This window comes from Harpia harpyja, chromosome 1 (genome assembly GCF_026419915.1).
Source record: "Harpia harpyja isolate bHarHar1 chromosome 1, bHarHar1 primary haplotype, whole genome shotgun sequence".
Lineage (NCBI taxonomy): Eukaryota > Metazoa > Chordata > Aves > Accipitriformes > Accipitridae > Harpia > Harpia harpyja.
Genome location: NC_068940.1, coordinates 90,935,891 through 90,955,320, shown reverse-complemented (window position 1 = coordinate 90,955,320; position 19,430 = coordinate 90,935,891). Strand labels below are relative to the sequence as shown.

At 46.3% G+C, this 19,430-nt stretch overlaps 1 protein-coding gene across 1 annotated transcript; it reads left to right on the top strand.

Moving 5' to 3' along the window:
* The first annotated feature begins 8,960 nt into the window (after positions 1-8,960).
* Positions 8,961-17,043, top strand: PTCHD3 (patched domain containing 3). The gene is made up of 4 exons (XM_052804780.1): positions 8,961-9,816; positions 10,022-10,143; positions 11,918-12,063; positions 15,148-17,043. The coding sequence occupies exons 1-4, from the start codon at positions 9,082-9,084 to the stop codon at positions 16,761-16,763; spliced, it is 2,619 nt and encodes an 872-aa protein (XP_052660740.1). The 5' UTR covers positions 8,961-9,081; the 3' UTR covers positions 16,764-17,043.
* The last annotated feature ends 2,387 nt before the right edge of the window (positions 17,044-19,430 follow it).

The following is a 19,430-nucleotide window of genomic DNA, read 5'->3' as shown; positions in this document are numbered from 1 at the left end:
TGAGCAAGCAGCCTCGTGGTGCTTTGTTACCAGCTGGGCTTAAACCACAACACGGGGGAAGGCCAAGGTGGTATCAGGATGCACTCTGGTTCATTTATGAGAAGTAACATCTAACATGGCTGTCACTACTCAGGGACCAAAGAGGTCTTTTCCCCAAGGACATGCAGACTCTGTGTACATGTCAGCATTCTAGGGAATGCACTCACAAGCAGACAGGAATTCAAGAAGCTGAAATTCTCTGCAGGTTTCTGCTATATTGTATGTAAAGCAGGTTACCCGGTTACTAACATTTCTGCAAATACTCCAACTCCCCCAAAAATGTTTAAAACCACATGTCAATAAAAATATATAGACACAGATAGATCCACACAAGCAGACTTCATACAACTCAATGTTTCCACAGCAACAGAAGAAGGTATTACTCTGATATGCACACCCATCATCAATAAACAGCAGGAGAGCCTGGATTGACATGAAAAGGAGATAACTTCTCTCATGTCCTCTTGGCACAAAAACACTGGTGCAAAAGGGCAATGATTACATTGGTTGTGTGATTGACAGAAACCTTCTATCTCAAGGAAGTATAAAATCACCTTCCTATAAATGAAATCGGGAGAGTTATCAAAGGTCATGCCTTACGCAGATAACAGAATAAATACTCATGTTAAGCCCTTTGATATCTTTGTTGTATATCCGAGCTCTACTGAATCAAAATTTAATTTGTGCTCAGATCGGTATTCTCTGATACATAAATATTCAAAATAATTTGTTAGTGTTTCAAAAAACTAAAAAAACTATGAACACAGCCCAAACGGACATTGGCTGATCAAAGCAAGAGTTAAGAGATAGCCACTGTAGTTTCACTCTGCAGTTTTTCTCCATAAATAACATGCGCTTACAGTTCCTGAAGACCTCTAAGACCTGACTGACCATTTTACAAGGAAGCTTATAAACATGTAATAAAAAAGCAGCCTACAAAGATAACATACACCTTATTAATAAGACACTGATTAAAGAGGCAAACTTTGTACAGTTCTCATGGAAGTAAGCTGTGAACTCATTTATATGCATTAAGGAAAGTAAAATTTTATGGACCTTTAGGTTCTTCAGTAGCCTAATGTTACATCGTACTCATAGCACTCCAAGGTTTTAAAAGTATAATTTAGAGCAGTCCTCATGGAAAACCTCATGATTCTGAAATCACAGCGGAGGTAGGAATTTTTCTTTATGTCAGCTTGAAAAGAAATATACCTGGAGCTAAAGTAATAAAATCTGGCAGCCCACCTTGCCTTTCCTGATAAGCTGAAGTTCTGACCATCACTATAATGTACAATAGAAACAGCCTATCACCCAGACGCTTAAAATACTTATGTAACTTCATTTTTCCCCAAAATAAAAAAGAAAACTCAAATGAACATAGAAATTCCTGAAGAGCCTCACACTGAGATGGCCTCAGAAAATGCCTAACACATATTGTCAGCTTGGAGACATCACATAAGGCAGTTACAGCTTTTTGCACAACATGGCTGCCTTTGTGTTGACGTTGTCCCCTTCTACATAATGCCCAAGGTTACCATATTCACAGCAAATACGTCTCATCATCAAGCAGAGGAGCAGCAGCCACTCATCCTGCCAGCACTCAGCACATGGCAATTTCACAGTCACTGTGCGCTCCCAAAGCAAGGAAGAACAGACCTTCAACACGAATAAAATAAACATCTGTTAGTTCCGGGTCCTGGTGCCAGAATAATTGCTGGGTTTTCTTTGGAAGCATAAACATATAAGCAACCAGGAATTTACCTCCTGTCTGGCTGTCCTCATCACCAGGCCTCCCCTATTGTTCCTTTGTGGGCATTTTTCTGAAATGCGATTCTTTCTTGCACGCTGGCTAGTGAGGGCACAAAGAGCACACATCTCCCAGCTGATAGCCCACAGCTTGTCAGTTAGACTGCTCGCTTTGGATACAGGGGTTTGAAGCGCTGCATTTCCCACGTCATCTGCAGTCATGTATCCTCAGGGCCACAGACTCTCATTGCCTAGCACAGGTAGCAAAGTCCTCTAAGTCCTATTGTTTCACCCAGGCGTACATGCAAACAGAGGCAGTAGCTAGGCAGCCCACAGAGAACTCCTGCCTCATCCAGATGGAGGGAGAGAACATGATAGGATAGGATAGGAGAGGAAACAACTTCCTTGTCATTGTCAGGTACTATGGTGGGCACTGTAAAGAACAGGTTGGTCGAATTTCCTTCAGAAACAGCACAGGCATACCTGATGCTGTATTATGGTGGAAGGAATGGCATAAAGAACTTCTTCGTGTCACTTATTTTATCCCAGGGTCCAGTGCATCTCACACAATTGGCAAAGCACTTTCCATGGGCAGCCTGGATACAGAAATGCCCCTCTGTCCTGGTGCTCCAAAGAGAGGCGCAGAAATAAGCCATCTCAGTTCTGACTGAGAACTTGAATGTGCAAATATCCTTGTCCTGGGAAAGGACCTGGGACAGTCACAAGTTGCATCAAGAGAAATTCCAGTGAGATATTGTCACAGGCAAAAACTATTTACTCATTCAGGAAATTTCCATGAATGTAATTTATTTGCCAGTTAACAATCTATTAATTGCAGATTCTGGTATCAAAGAAGACCAAAAACAACCAACCAACCAACCAACCCTTAGGAGAAGCACCTCTGCTTCCCTTCAGACACTCTTCCCCCTGCCACCCCCGCCACACGTTTTCCTCCTCGGTCCCCTCACCGCACGCTATGCTCAGCCCCTTTGGTGAGGCAGCGGGCGGCGCAGGAGACTGGGCCCAGCGCGTGCATGCTGGTTCCTTCACCGGAAGCAGCCCCTTCCCACTTGCACCTCTCAGCTCCTGCTCAAGCAGCCCCTTGGCTCCAGCCTCGGCCCAGGCATGGTCTTCTTTCTTTCCTCCTTCGTGGTCCAGTGTGGTCTTTTTTCCTCCTTCTCCTCCTGCTCTGGCCTTGTTTCTCCTTTCGCTTGGTGTTTACCACCCTTAGTTTAAGATGTTTTCACAGAGGTGTGACAGACTCCCCTGAGGATGGGCTCAGCCATGCCCTGCGGTGGGTTTGCTAGAGCCGGTTGGAACTGACTGTGACTGACTCAGGGCAGGCCAGAGGCAGCCTCTCCTCACAGAGGCCACCCCTGCAGCCCCGCTACCAAATCCTTGACATTTATGAGGGAGGAAAAAATCACGATGGAGGTAGTCAAACACTGGAACAGGTTGCCCTGAGGCTCTGGAGTCCCCATCCTTGGAGGTACTCCAAACTCAGCTGGACAAAGCCCTGAGCAACCTGGCCTAACACCCATGCCAGCACTGCTCTGAGCAGGGTGTGGATAAGTGCCAGAAGGCCTTTCCAACCCAAATTATTCTGTGATTCTACAAAACTGTTTGAATCACTTCCACTCTCAGAAAACATTTGGAAGACAGAGGAATACAGAGACAGAGCAGAATATGTTTGTCTTGGCATTACTGAGGACAGCCTACACTTCAAAATAAGTAATTATTCTACATTGAGTTTGTGAGGAAAAAGACAGGCAAGCACAGCTAGAGCAGGAGATGGATCCTGTTCTAAGTAGAGGGAAATGGAGGCTGAGGAGGCAAACTGAAAAAGAGCTTTCAAACAAAAAACAGAGACAGGGAGTCTCACCAGCCAGGCATACGTTGTTTCTTAATTTCAAAGCACTGTGCAGAAAGTCCCACATGCTAGAAACTGCATTTGCTCTCCCTACCCTGCTGTCTCTTCAGCTAGGAGCTGGTTCAGCCCTGGAGCCATTGTGACTAAGCCATGACCAAAGCCTTGCGTGCATCTGCCAAGCTTCCTGGGCTGTGCCTGAGGGACATCTGGGCTGAATTCTCCTTTCTCCTTGCTTCTTGCAGGGTACAAATGCCCCAGTGCTGGTTGGTGGGCCCTTCTGTGGAAGAGACACCTCGGTTTGAGGGTGGGGTTGAACCCAGGTCTCCTGCCCTCCTGGGAAATGGTCTGACCGTGGGTGCTCTGCAACAGGGAGGCAACTCAGCCACCTCAACGGGCCCTGCTTGTCCATTTGTTTGTCAGTTCGTTTCTTACAGCTGCTCTTGGCTGGTTTCTGTGGGCCTGAAGTGAATGATGTACCCATGTTAGGCACATTCTGACACCACCTAGAGATGAGGCCGTTGGGGATATTAGAAATGAATTGATTGTATTTCTGGGTCGCCACAGATCTTGTCGAGAGGCAGGAAGAGTACCAGCTACCCCTCTCAGCTCTCTTCTTGGCATGTCAGGTATATGTCTGCTTTGCTTGTCACCATTTCGTTAGCATTGGGAAACACAAAGAAATGTGGCGTTGTGAATATTTATGTATGTGGCAATATTCCAGAACTGTAATTCACTGGAACCTCACTTTGAAATGTCCCTGGGCATTTCACAGCAAAGAAACTGGCAGTGCCTTCCATACACACAATGAAATCACACCTGCATTTTGTCGCAGTCCTCATGAGGCGCTTTCAACTTGTATTTGTCAGCTACGCAGATCCACCCAAAAATCAGATTTGATTAAGTTTCACTATCAAGAAAAAGATTACAGCCAACATACATCATAAGTCAGTATAAACATCAATGTTCAAAGATAGTGTTTGAATCAGGAAGTTCAAATTCTCTTATTTCTTATCATCTTTCAAAATATTTGGATCCAAGTCCCACAGTTCTGCGCACACATACAGACAACGATTGTGACTTAGCATCTGGACTCCTAATCCTTTCTAAGCCAGTGGGAAGCGCAAACTATGTCAACTCTGCTTGAAGAGCCAATGCCCCTATTAATCGCACCACACACCCAACAACCACCAACTGTATTATGAAAGGAAGAGAACAACAGTTGCTTTGTTTGCCAAGCCTGGCAGCAAAAGGTGGCAGTATCACCTGGGTTTTTATATACTAGCCTAGCAGAAAACACTTGTTGATTGAAAGGGAGATCTGTGCTCAGCTTCCTCTTCATCTTGAGTAGTCTTAGGTACAGTAAACACAACATAACTGCCAAGAGAGAGTTTGTGCCTTCATCCACAAATACAGGAGAAGCATGACTTGCTTGGAAGTCCTGTAGTCCAGTTCCTGGCCCTGCCCCAAGGAATATTTCAGATTTTATCCTATTAGAAGTTAATACAAAATGCATGAACAGGCCAGAGAACAAGGACAAGAACCCAGATTCTTGGAGAGAAGACTGGCACGTACCTCCTGCTTGAAGACCACTCTGAATTGAGAGTTGGTGGAGCCATCTTCCCATGCCATAAGTCAGACCCCCCAGGCCTCAGAAAGAGCACCTACCTATGCCCAATGTACTGGGTACCCTGATTGGGTAGCTCCTGCCACCAAGCCATTTCCTACCTCCTGATCATTACCAGAGCTTGTCTCCAGCTCCTGAGAAACCAGAAGGAAACTTCAGCAAATCATAGAATCATTTAGGTTGGAAAAGACCTTTAAGATCATCGAGTCCAACCATTAACCTAACACTGCCAAGGTCCACCACTAAACCATGTCCCTAAGCACCACGTCTACATGTCTTTTAAATACCTCCAGGAATGGTCACACAACCACTTCCCTGGGCAGCCTGTTCCAATGCTTGATAACCCTTTCGGTGAAGAAATTTTTCCTAATACCCAATCTAAACCTCCCGTGGAGCAACGTGAGGGCCATTTCCTCTTGTCCTATCACTTGTTACTTGGGAGAAGAGACCAACCCCCACCTCGCTACAGCCTCCTTTCAGGTAGTTGTAGAGAGCGATAAGGTCTCCCCTCGGCCTCCTTTTCTCCAGGCTAAACAACCCCAGGTCCCTCAGCCGCTCCTCACAAGACTTGTTCTCCAGAACCTTCACCAGCTTCGTTGCCCTTCTCTGGACACGCTCCAACACCTCAGTGTCTTTCTTGTAGTGAGGGGCCCAAAACTGAACACAGTATTCGAGGTACAGCCTCACCAGTGCTGAGTACAGGGGGATGATCAATTCTCTAGTCCTGCTGGCCACACCATTTCTGATACAAGCCAGGATGCTATTGGCCTTATTGGACACCTGGGCACACTGCTGGCTCATATTCAGACAGCTGTCAACCAGCACCCCCATGTCCTTTTCCTCCAGGCAGCTTTCCAGCCACTCTTCCCCAAGCCTGTAGCATTGCATGGGGTTGTTGTGACCCAAGTGCAGGACCCGACACTTAGTCTTATTGAACCTCATACAGTTGGCATCAGCCCATCAATCCAGCCTGTCCAGATCCCTCTGTAGAGCCTTCCTACCCTCAAGCAGATCAACAGTCCTGCCCAACTTGGTGTCATCTGCAAACTTACTGAGAGTGCACTCAATCCCCTCGTCCAGATCATTGATAAAGATATTAAACAGAACTGGCCCCAATACTGAGCCCTGGGGAACACCACTTGTGACTGGCCGCCAACTGGGAACACATGAGTTCCTAAAGCCATGACAAGTGGTCAATCTTTATCTTCTGCTTTGATAAGCCTAGAAAATTCAATAACCCTTTATGGCTGTTTTTTATAGTGAAAGCATTTAGCTGGACACCGTCTCTTCATATCTGCTGCAATGTCATCCACATCCCATCATCCACAACCTGGTCCACTGCCAGGTTATCCTAGAAGTCTTCTTGGTGTCTGGCTATGGGGATAGGTGTGTCTCTATAGTTTATTCACAGACAGAGGTCTATTTTTCTCTGGAATTATCTCCACATAGGAGAGGCTATCTTTTCCAGCTGGGTAACTCTTTGAACAAGAATTCATCAAGTGTCTACATGACATCAAATAGCTTACCCCTTTTTTCTGAGGACAGATTCCTCCTATGTGAAGAACCCTTATTCTAACATGCTATAGATCCATTCAAGGGAACTGAGAACAGAATGTGGGAGACGCTACAAGTTTGGAGTCAGATTCCTTAAAAAACTTAGATTTCAACAAGTTAGGAGCTACAGGAAATAGCTTTTAACTGCCTTTCTCCCACAGAGAAATTCAGAACTGACGTACCTGCCTCAGAACACCTGCGCATGGAAAAAGGAATCACCAGGATCCAAACTGCGCTAAATGCTGTGCTGGGCATGGTGGGAGATCTGTAATGCTGCTCAGAGCCTGGCTGGCTGTTTTATGCTCGCAGGTGGCAAGCCTGTCTCCTTAGGATGAGAAAGAAGAAATGCCTACAACTTTTCTTTGCAAGTACTAGCAGGAGAGGAGGGAGTTGCTTCTTTCAAAGAAGGGCAAGAAGAAGAAGTGCCTGTCTGTGGTGTATTACCTAATTGGCTAGACGCCTTTCCAGACGTGTCACATCAGAGCTTAATGTTCTCTTCAGCCAGAGGGCACTCAAATCACTGCCACTTACCAGCGTCAAGAACACCAGGCTGCAGGGTATTTTCTGGACTTGGAAAGATGCTTTCTATCATTGTTACTGCACAAAGCTCTGGCACACCACGCTACTGAAATTTTTGTGGTTTGCCCACTGCAATCACTAAACCTTGTTTCAAAGTCTTTTATTTCTTCAGCTCTCCCTCCCCCATTTTGTAAACCTGTTTACCAAGCGAGCAAACACAGCACGATGTACCTCACCACTTTCTATGTTTTGCTTCCAGGCAGAATAATCCTTAGTGATGAACTAATGACTGCAGCAGGTTTTGGGAAAACAGTAAAGGAGAAGTCTAGGTTTCCTAATCGCTGGTACCAGGTGGGAGCTGCCTGCAGGTGCCTCTGTTACCATGAGCCGGCTGAGGTTATCCTGCGGGCAAGGGATTGCTGCAGCGCAGCACAGTACAGGCTCACTGCTAATGTGATTTTCTTAACTGCTCTATATGCAATGGTCTCCTGCTCAGGATCACTGCACCTTATCGCTCACTTTTTAATTTTGCAGCCTGTGTCTTAGAACATGGAAGCTAGATCTGGATTTGATATTGTAACATCAGTCCAATGGTTTCCATTACACAACGTCGAAGTCCCTTCCCTAGGCTCATTCTCTGTTCACATACCCAAGGATCACATTAATCCTGTTTGCCACAGGGAGTTCAGGACACACGATCCCAAATGCAAACTCCAAAATCACTTGTAATCCCAGCTCTCCACTACCCATGAGCTTCCATGAGACAACTGTGCGTGACAGTCTTGCTACCAGCTGGGCTCTTGCCTCCTGCCGTACCTCACCCTTCCCCTTGCAACAGGCTTGACGCTCACCCGACTCCCCAGTGAGTTTGTTCCTTACGCACACAGAAAGTCACTCTCTTTTTGCCGGATTACAGTGTTACGGTGGACAAGGGGCCAGGCAAGTGCCAGAGCAAGAGGAAAGGGCGCGGTGAAGGCATGTGGCTGGCAGGAGTCCCCATCGGTGGGAGCAAGCAGCTCCAACAGCCGTCAAACAACACGTCGCCGATGGCCGCAGAGGGAGAAAAGCGCCCATGCCTCACGCTCTTCTGTGCAAAAGGGCACTTTGTTTTGCTTCGCTGCAGATCGTTTTGCAGATCCCGGCTTTTGGCGTAGCTTCGGAGACAGCCACGGCAGCCGACTGGGGCAGGAACCCCTGGTGGGCAGGTGGATGGGAAGGAGAGCGGTTCGAAACACCGTCACCAGGGCTAAGAGAGGGCATCGCCGCCGCGCCCCACTGCCGCTCGAGGAACGCGGTGCAGGGCCGGGCCTGGTGAAGCCGGGCGCAGCAGGGTCGGGCCTGGTTAAGCCGGGCCTGCAGCCTGCCCGGCGGGAGCCGGCCCGCACGACGGCAGAACCGGGCTCCGGGCAGCGCTCGGCACGACGGGCGCCGTGACGGCACCGAGGCCGCGGCGGGGCGGGGCAGGGTCCCCCCGGGGGCCGGGGCCAAAGCCGGCAGGGAGGCGCGGGCGGGCACCCGGCGGCGCTGCCCGGTCTCCCCGCCCAGCCCCACGTGCCCGTGCCGCGGGGGCGGCGGAGGCCCCAGTGAGTCAGAGCGGGGGGACGGCCCTCGGCCGCGCCGCTGAAGAGGGCGCGTTCCGCCTGACGGGCAGAAGGCGGTTCTCCGCCGGCGCAGCGAGAAGCCCGCGGCGGGAGAGCTGCCGCCGGCAGCCCGCGCCCCCTGCTCGCCCATGGCGGAGCCGCGGCGCCCCGCGGAGGGCTGCTCCTGCCGCAACACCGACTGCCTGGAGCGGCCTCTGAGGCGGCTCTTCGAGGGGCTGGGGAGCGGCGTGGCCGCCTGCCCCTGGCCCTTCGTGCTGGTGCCGCTGCTGCTGTCGGGCGGGCTGGGCGCCGGCTTCCTCTTCCTGCCGCAGCGGCAGGCGAACGACATCGAGGAGCAGTTCACACCGACGGGGGGGCCCGCCAAGGCCGAGCGCGCCTTCGTGCGGTGGCACTTCCCCACCAACGACTCGGAGCGCTTCTCCGCCCCGCGGCTGCCCACCGAGGGCGCCTACGCCACCCTCATCGCCGTGGCGGCGCGGGGGGACTCGGTCCTGGGCCCGGCGGCGGGGCGCGACGTGCTGCTGCTGGACGCGGCGGTGCGCGCCCGCGGCTACGAGCGGCTCTGCGCCCGCTCGGGCGGCGCCTGCGCCAGCCCCAACCCGCTGCTGCCGCTGCTGGCCGGTGGGGCGGCGGCCGCCCTGGAGAACCTCACCTTCCCCGTCAGCCACGGCATCTTCTTGGGGGCCGCGCTGGGCGGCGTGCAGACGGACGCCGGCGGGCGGGTGCGGGCGGCGCGGGCCCTGAAGCTGGTGTACTACCTGCAGGAGGACGGCCCCGCGGCGGCGGAGAGCCGGCGGTGGCTGGAAAGCTTCCTGCGGGAGTTCCCGTCGCAGCTGGCGGCGCTGGACTTCGCCTCCGTTCAGGTAACGCGGCGGCCGCCGAGACCCCAAGTGCCCGGACTGCCCCGTCGCTGGCGGGGACGGGGGACGGTGGAGGGGAAAGGCGGGGACGGCCTGCAGGTTGCGTTGGTGCCGGCATGGTGTCGGGCATTGCCTGTGCGTGCGTGTGAAGACCAAGAAGAAGAGTGCAAGTCCTTCATCTTTTCTTTTCTTGTTGCTTTAACAACAGGTGACTTACTTTACCTCGCTGTCCAGACAACAGGAGTTTGAAGGAAATACCAAGAGCGTGATCCCACTCTTCTCCGTCACTTACTTCTTGACCATAACCTTTTCAGTCGTCTCTTGCCTAAAGTAACATGCCTTCTAAGCTATGGATCAATGAGAAGTGACCTCCCCTCTTTACCTTGCCTAAATTCGTTTCTGCTCTTGTCAAGTGAAGTCGTTCTTGAACCTGCAGACTTCACGTGACATTTAATAATAGGCAAAATGTATTTCTTTGCTGTTTCTCTCCTACTTGTGCATATTTCCTAACTACTGAAATGGGGTTCATGATAAGTACCAGACGGATACCTGAACAAGCGTTCAGTTCAGACATGCACAGCTTGAATGCTAGTATCCGTTGGTCTGTTCTCTGAAGCCATCAGTCATTTCTGTAGTCCCCGCCTCGTAAGAGTCCTTTTTGTAGCTGATGGTTTTGACACTACTTAAACAACCGAAACAACCCCCTGCTCTTTATCTTTTTAAGAGGTCTGAGGTGCTACAGCACCTTTGGCACTGGAAAACACTATGCCAAAGTAAACGCTTTTAATGATGAAAGGGTTCTACTTTACTTTATGCGGAAAGGGGGCCAGATGTGTTGTCTAGCCAGCCTGGCAGTGGCAAAATTCTGCATAAGCACTTCTGTTGAACAAAACTTACCAGCTCAACTTGGCATACCCAGTGGAGACATTCACCAAAAAGATGCATAAAAGTCAAACAGAAAAGTTGTCATTTGGGCGGAGGGAAGGAATAAGTGGTGCTATTGCTGAGGTTATTCTGCTACTTTCTTATCCTGCCTGCAAGATGCTAATTCTTTGTAAAGGTCAGTTAAAAAGGGGAAGGAAGCAGGGGAGGGAGGAGGAAGTATACCATGTTAAAATGCGTTTACACTTTTTTTTTGCCACCTGCTCGGTTAAGGTACAGATGAATGACCACTAACTTCATAGATGACTGCAGGTCTGGGTACAGCTTTAGGTATTCTGCTTGCTAGTAGAGTCTGAGCCTTACCTGCTGTCCACAAAGAACTTAGCCTGCCCTTTCTTTGTGCTGGTGGAAGGTGAACCATTGTACGTTTGACAACCGTATGGCAATTTTTGTGTGCTGTGCTTGAGAAAAAAAGTTCTACTCGGAGGGTGGGCTTACTGGTTTAGCGCTTGCATCAAGCATCACGCCCATTAGGCTATACAATTTCTGGAGATCAGCTGCCTCGCATACGGTTGGTTGTGAGCGCAGACAAAGCGAGGGCGGTTCCACCAACACACACTTCTTGCCTCGGAAACAAGAGATTCTCTTAAAGTTCAGAAATAGTCTACAGCCTGGAAAATATTACTAGTCAGGCAAGAGGCAACTCTTTACCCCCTCAGTGTGGTGTGAAGTCTCCCACTGAGAGCATTTCATGGGGAATCCATGAGCCAGCCCTCGGGGGCATCTTGGCAAATGGGTGGTACCCAATCTGTCTGCTGAGAAAGCTTCTCTACGCAGCACTTACTGCCTGGGAGGTGCTTCTATGCTACACCAAGAACGCATGTGAAAGGAAAGAGCTGAAAATTCATCATTTTTTGGGTCACCCTAAATCTAGCCTCTCTCTGGTAGAGCTTATGTGCCTTCATTTTGCCAGGATGCAAAGATCAGTACACATCTTTACTTTTAGGTATATAACTGCCCAGCAATAATAATGTATTTAGCACCTCCTATATAAATTAATCTTGTCCAGTGCTCACACCTGGGAGGTCTCTTAGCAAATAGCAGCTTTCATCAAGAGTTCCCTTCACAGACAGGATATTGTTGGTATCTGTGCACTTGTCATGCCAAACACCTTGCTGAAATATTTGACGTGTAACTAAGCTATTCCTTAAAATATTTTCAGACTGAGCTGTATAAGAAATAATGTCTGGCTTGCATGCTGTGGAGTGGTTTCTGCCGGTTTAGCTGTGTTAAGCAGCTTTGGATTGATGCTCTTCTGTGGAGTGCCATTTGTGGTCACTGTAGCAAACGCACCATTTCTTATCCTGGGTAAGTAGAAAAAGCGAGTCTGTTTCAGATACGAAGACAGGAGTTAAAACAACTTGAAGGTGTTAGTCTTTTATGATGTAAGCATCAGATCATAGGCAGTTGCATCCTGCAGTGAGGGGAGGAGACACCTGGAGGTGCAGCCTCACCTGTGCTGCTACAGGTGGGTGAGCCGCTCAGCTCAGCGTACCCATGCTGGGACTGGAGCTGGGCTCTGGCAGAAGGGCAGCTTTTCCCAAAAATCGATGCCTGCTCTAGTTCCAGTGCTACGGCATGAAAACTATAAATAAGAGGGTGGAAAGGTTAGCACTTCGGGCATTGTTCTAGCGTCCCTGGTAATTTAGCCATGATGACTAATCATTTATTTAACTAGTGCTGATACTTGAGGTGAGCTCAACCGGGTTCTGTCACTGCATTCCCCTGTGTCATCCCCTGCTGTTTTCTATAGGCGTACTCTAAGCATTTACATATCTCATTAGCTCTGGATAAGTTTGTCTACCCTAAAACAGTTTGTTGTTAGTACTGTTCTATGGGACTTCTGAATTTGTCAGCGATTTAAGCAGGTGCAGAGGTCTTCCCCAAATCATCCACCTCTTGACCACCTCTTTTTGCGGTACAGTGAGAGCTCCCTACTTCTCTGCCGTTAGTCAGCCTCAGGGTAGCTCAACAGCAGCACCATGGAACACGTGCCCAGTGTGCAGCTCATGCTACGCTGGCACTGACTCAATCCAGTACCTGTATTATGAGGTGAATATGGGAAGTAAGTTACCGTAAGTTTTTGTATCCCATTTTCAGAGTGTAGTCTTTGGTCAGATAAAATTGGGCCTGAATACAGCTTAAGCAGTGAGCAGGACTGTCTGTAATTTCAAATAAGTAATCCATCTCATTTTGTTAAGATGTGAAATTTCCTCTGCAATATAATGACTGTGTACTAAACTGTCTCCTTTAGCTGTACAGCTGAAGTGATGCACCATTCATGCAACCAGCTCCCCCCCAAAAATGCAAGGAAGTTAGTATCATTGCATCACAGTTACACAGGCTGCTTGACAGCCAGTGCTGAACTTTCCAAATACCATTAGGTAACATTGCTGCAAATAAATTACTGCTTTTAAAATCCTTATCTGGTCTCCTACATGATAAATTCATGTGATCTTTTCTTGGTCTTGGTCTCATGCTGAGGAAAGCACATGCGGGTTGATAAAGGCTTTGCGTCATACTAGATGTCTAATGCAGATGCTCCCTAGGGCATGCATCGTTTCTTTGTTTCCTGCATAATTCAAACGCATTTTGTATTTGCTTTTGGTTGCTTATCAATTACAGAGGCTCTAAATTTCAGAAAGACCCTTTTGTATACCTGGGTGACGTGGTTTAACCCCAGCCAGCAACTAAGCACCACACAGCTGTTCGCTCACTCCCCCCCATCCAGTGGGACAGGGGAGAGAATCAAAAAATAAAAAAGTAAAACTCGTGAGTTGAGATAAAGACAGTTTAATAGGACAGAAAGGAAGAAAATAATAATGATAATGATTATGATAATAATAATATGACAAAGAATTGGAATATACAAAACAAATGATGCACAACGCAATTGCTCACGACTCGATGACTGATGCCCAGTTAGTTCCCAAGCAGCAATCCACCCCACCCTGGCCAACTGCCCCCAGTTTATATACTGGGCATGATGTCATATGGTATGGAATATTCCTTTGGCCAGTTTGGGTCAGCTGCCCTGGCTGTTTCCCCTCCCAACTTCTTGTGCCTCTCCAGCCTTCTTGCTGGCTGGGCATCAGAAGCTGAAAAATACTTGACTTAGTATAAACACTACTTAGCAACAGCTGAAAACATCAGTGTGTAATTGACATTATTCTCATACTAAATTCGAGACATAGCACTATACCAGCTACTAGAAAGAAAATTAACTCTATCCCAGTCAAAACCAGGATACAGTGAAAGGGCTTAAGCTAGTCTCTTCAGATCTTGATAAATAAAATGCAGACTTTTGTCTTCCTTGCATTAAAGCAAACAAATTATCAGTACATTAGATTAATTGCTTTGAAGCCTGCCTGCTTTCTGGAATCAGCCTGGCTTGCTGCCATCCAGTAGTACCTTTTGAGATGCTGCTGAATTCCTCTTTGCATGTCTACTGGCAATTGCCTGTTCAGGCAGCAGATAGTGATGTCATCTATTCTTTTGCGCTTAGCTGTATCATCTGTGTTGCTCCTCTATTCAGGTGGTCTTGCTTTCTCTTTTTGTGTGATTAATTTTCAGGGAATAGAAGAGTCCTTGATAGAGTAACATTGGCAAAATACTGAAAGGTCTGTGATTAAAATCTCGAGAGTTAGCAGAGCTGAGAGCCACACTGGCTCTCCTTTTTGAACTTCGGCTCACTGACTCTCGTGTCTTAGCAAAAACTAGCCCAGGACCCAGTCTTTCTGGCAGGGTTTCCCAGGACTGGGGGGGGTAATACATGTGAGCGCATCATTATAAATGTGAAGATAAATAATAGATCATGAATAAATACTGAAAGATAAACTGGACAGAAGATAAGTGGAGAGCAAAGAGCATAAAAAAGCAAACCACTGGAAAACTGGGATCACTGTTGTCCCACATGATAGCAACTGTTCTCCTTGTTTGCTGAAGGCAGAGCAAGAAATTATTGCTCTAATTTGCTGCAGTGATGAAGAAGAGATTCCAGAGATAACGGGGGATGCTTCCTGTGATAACGATAGTTGAGCATCAGAAAAAGCGATGTATTTCGATCTATGTAATCTACATCACCAGACACCTGGACAGCAGATACAACACTCTTCTCAGAGATGGACTAGGTGTGCTCAGTCCTTCAGCAAAGTAGGGTGAGGTCTCAACAACCCATCAGGTCACCAGGAGTTTCTGAAATGTAATAAATTCAGCTACACACAAAGGTTCTGTTTTCCTGTATCTGTTCAACTTGCATCTGTTCAACTTGCATCAGCTATTTTCTTTTCCAAAATTTTATGCAGATTTAAATGTGATTAATTTTGTACTTTTGTTGGGTGGTAGTGGAAGCTGCCATTTGCAATGCAGGGTTAACTTTTTCTCTTCTTGCAGGAGTTGGTGTTGATGACATGTTTATCATGATTGCTTCCTGGGAACAAAGTTTAAGAAAAAAAGAGAAATCTGATGTTAAATCTCTGCTGGCTGAGACTTATGCAGAAGCAGCACTTTCTGTGACTATCACCACTCTCACAGATGTTTTGGCCTTCTTCATTGGCGTCTGGACTGCTTTTCCATCCGTGAGATCATTTTGCCTCTACACAGGCACTGCTTTTGTCTTCTGCTATATATATACCATGACCTTCTTTGGGGCAGTTATTGTATTAAATCATAAAAGGGAGCAAGGAAACCGACACTGGCTAACTTGTATGCCTGTGGGAGTAGGTAAAGATCAGGCTGAGAAGTCCTGCTTGTACAATGTTTGCTGTATAGGCAGCTGTTCTGGGCAGTCATCTCAGGTAGAAACCAAACAGCCAGAAAGTGAACATCCAATGAGCATATTCTTTAAAAAGTATTATGGCCCTTTCTTCACAAATAAATGGATCAAGCTACTTGTGGTATTGCTGTATGGAACATATTTGGGTGGCAGTATTTATGGATGTACTCAGATCAGGGAAGGCATTGATCTTAGAAATCTGGCGAGTGATGACTCTTACGTTATTCCATACTATGATGACAATGACAAATACTTCTCAGCATATGGACCCAGGGTCATGGTTGTCATTACTGAAAGGGTAGATTACTGGAATGAGACTGTTCGTCTTGGCATCGAGAACTGCACACAGAATTTAGAGGGCATTTCCTATGTAGACAAGAACTTCACAGAGTCATGGCTGAGAGTATACACAAAACTTGCCGAAAGCGGTTTGATAAATATAAGCAATAAGACTCTTTTCATTAAGAACTTAAGTACATTGTTCCAAATTGTTCCCAGTTTTGAGTGGGACATTAACAAGACTCAGGATAAAATAGAAGCTTCACGTTTCTTCATCCAGACGGTAAACGTGACTTCAGCCATTGACGAGAAGAATCTTCTCAATCAGTTGAGAGAGACGGCCGAGCAGTGCAGTATTCCATTAATGGTGTATCACCCAGCGTTCATCTACTACGATCAGTACCTGGTAATAGTGCAAAACACTGTTCAGAACGTTATCGTTGCTGCCGGGGCAATGCTCGTCGTCTCCCTTTTACTTATTCCCAACCCATTGTGTTCCTTGTGGGTGACTTTTGCTATAGTTTCTGTTATAGTTGGTGTTGCTGGTTTCATGACATTTTGGAACGTCAATCTAGATTCCATATCCATGATCAACCTGGTCATTTGTATAGGGTTTTCAGTAGATTTTTCTGCTCATATTTCCTATGCCTTTGTTACAAGTGGAGAGTCATCAGCCAATAAAAGGGCAATTGAAGCTCTGTATCTGCTAGGTTACCCAGTATTACAAGGTGCACTTTCTACTATATTAGGAGTAGTTGTCCTGGCTGCAGCAAAAGCCTACATCTTCAGAACATTTTTCAAGATCATGTTCCTTGTTATTTTGTTTGGGGCTCTTCACGGTCTTGTTTTTATTCCGGTATTTTTAACCTTTTTTGGAAACTTTGGCAGATCACCCCACAATACCCAAGCTAAAAAGCTAGAGCTTAGGTTTAGAAATGATAAAGATTGTCCATGACTAAGTTAAATGTAATATATTTACTATATGTTGATTAAAATATAGTGACTTTCAGGGAATATAAGAAATGAAGAAAATGAAGGTCAGAAAAGTAAAAACAACAGGGAAGCAAAGGCTTCAGAAAAGCCAGGCAAGAAAAATAACAGAAGAAATGAAAATGCACAGAATGGATTTGTATTTCTCATTTTTGTGTGTGCTTGTCTAGCACCTTAATGTTGTTAAATGGGGTTTTTTTTGGTGACTTATTTACTGAATGTATTAAAATTCTTATAAACACTGACCATGGCTGGCATGAGCTTGAGGACTATGTTACAAGTTTGTCAGGCAGTGTATGCAGGAGGGAAGAATAACTCCTACTGGTTTGCCTTTCCTGCCTGTTTACCTTGATGCTGTAACTTGGCCTAACACTGAGCCTGAAGACAACTTTCCCCCAAGAGGCTCAAACCTGGAGGTTTTACAGCAAGATTACAAGAGGTCAGGACTGCCTCAGACTGCAACGACTCATAAGCCTTCAGAAGACAAAGCCTGCTTGGGCTTTTAATGCAGCACGAGAAACCCTTAGGGAAGGCAAACTGACTCACATTTTCTATTCAAATCTGTCTTTCCGTGGTGTCCTAATCTTGCTAAGATTAAACATTATGTAGCTTTAAGAAGATTGTGTGTAGCTTCTGTTGGCTGCAGTCTGTGAAGGGATATGCTGTAGGTGACAACTTGTGTGGACCTCCTGGGTCACCACCATGGAAGATGCTGTGCCATGGCATGACAGGGCAAGGATTCACTAGAGGGAATCAACACCCGATCAAGGACAAAGTGAAAAAACAACTCAGGTTTAAGCCAGTCAGTCCCAAAACTATAAACCCATATATTACTGTCTTCATCAGTGACAACCCATCCTGTGATGCAGTGATAGAGCAGAGGACCTTTCACTGAATGAGAGCTACAAATATACGAGGTGATCTTTTAAGCTGTAGGGACAAGACACTGGATGAAAAGACAGTATGTAATTTGTTACCAATTTAATGAGCTACCTGTTGGAAATCTAATGAACGATAGTAACTGATGTTGGCAATTTTGGAAAAATTGGTCTAGGAGTTACTAAAGCATTCATTCCAAATCTGCAGCTGTGGAGTGTTTCTTCTGAGAGATGAAAGTGTGAGAAAGCCAGGGACTGCCTCCGTTCCGTGTGGATTTCTGACCAGTTGCATGAGACCCAGTAGACAGGGCAGAATCCTTCTATTTCCTTCGTGATGTCTCTGTTCATGGGGACAATGGACTGGAAGTTAAGTCACTCAGAAACTGATAATTAATTTCCAGGACAAAGTGGAAGTACTGATGCTAATTTTCAGAGGAGTGAATCATAGTCTAAGGCATTAAATTAATTCCCATTTAGAGTCACTATGAAAGCTACATAACAAAGCTCAAGATAAAAATCACTGACAGCCAAGAAAACTGTGTGACCAGTTACTCAATATTGGCTGAATCTGGCATGCAACAAAAGCATTTATCAAAGAACACTGGCAACTTTCTGTCCAAAAGCCGTTATTAACAAAGTTGCCACAAAAAAGAAAATTAAACCCCAAAACTTCTCAAAAAATTTTGATTCTGTGCACACCCTCTCAAATTGGAAAAAAAGTGCCAGAGACCACATGGAGTTCACCTGAAACTTTGCTATGAATATACGAATACTACATGTTAGTAGCTCAAATACTACAGTGATGGCTGAAAATAAAACCTTTAGAGATACGTTACTCTGAAGAGTAACAACTATAGTCATCATTAAGACACATTATATATCCCTCCCTTTGTAAAAGCAAAATAAAGTCAAGCACAAAGCTGTTTTTGGGGGGAGTACTTAATGTGCATAAAACCAGAAGTACACTTCAGCTGATACATCTTTCCATATGTACTTTTGTCCCTAGGTCCTAAAGCAATAGGCTTTTTTTACTTTGTGGAGATTAAAACAAACAAAACCACCAAATGCCCTACCACCCATTCCTGTACCTACAACAGCCTGAGAATTCTTACATTAAATTCTTTGCAAAAAGTATCCTGACCTTTACTGCAAATTTCTATGTCCAAAGAATGTTGTGTTTCCTTCTCGTTCCAGTTTTGATACTCAAACCAAATCTAGGTGTGTTGTTTCATCACTAAGGCAGCTGAATATTCTACTGTGAAGTAGCTAAAATGGGTAAATGTTTATAAAAAAAGTTACAGGTCTTGCAACACCAGAGTTGGAAGAGCAAGTTTTGTTCATAGAAGGAGAAGCAGTTCTTGAAAGAGTAGTCAAACACTGAAAAATAGTATCAGTCTTCGAGGAAATCTGCTCCTGAGGTGGAAGTCAAAACCCAGTACTACCACAGCCCATATAGTAAGTACATCACTGAATCTCAGCCAACAGCATTAAATTTCCCGGACAGGGCACTAACCACAAAGCTAGATTTAAGAAAAACAAAACAAAACAAAAAACCCCAACCCCATGCACCAGAGTCCCCCATTCTCCGATTAAATCCTTCAATGTCCATATTAGTGCTTTTATTATGGCGAATGATACAGCCATTTCTGCACTGATGAAGCTGCCAAAGGAGCAGGTGATGCACTCACATTGGCCAACACCAGAGGAAGGCATTTTAATAAACACTAGATAGAAGGAACAGGAGTCACACTCTG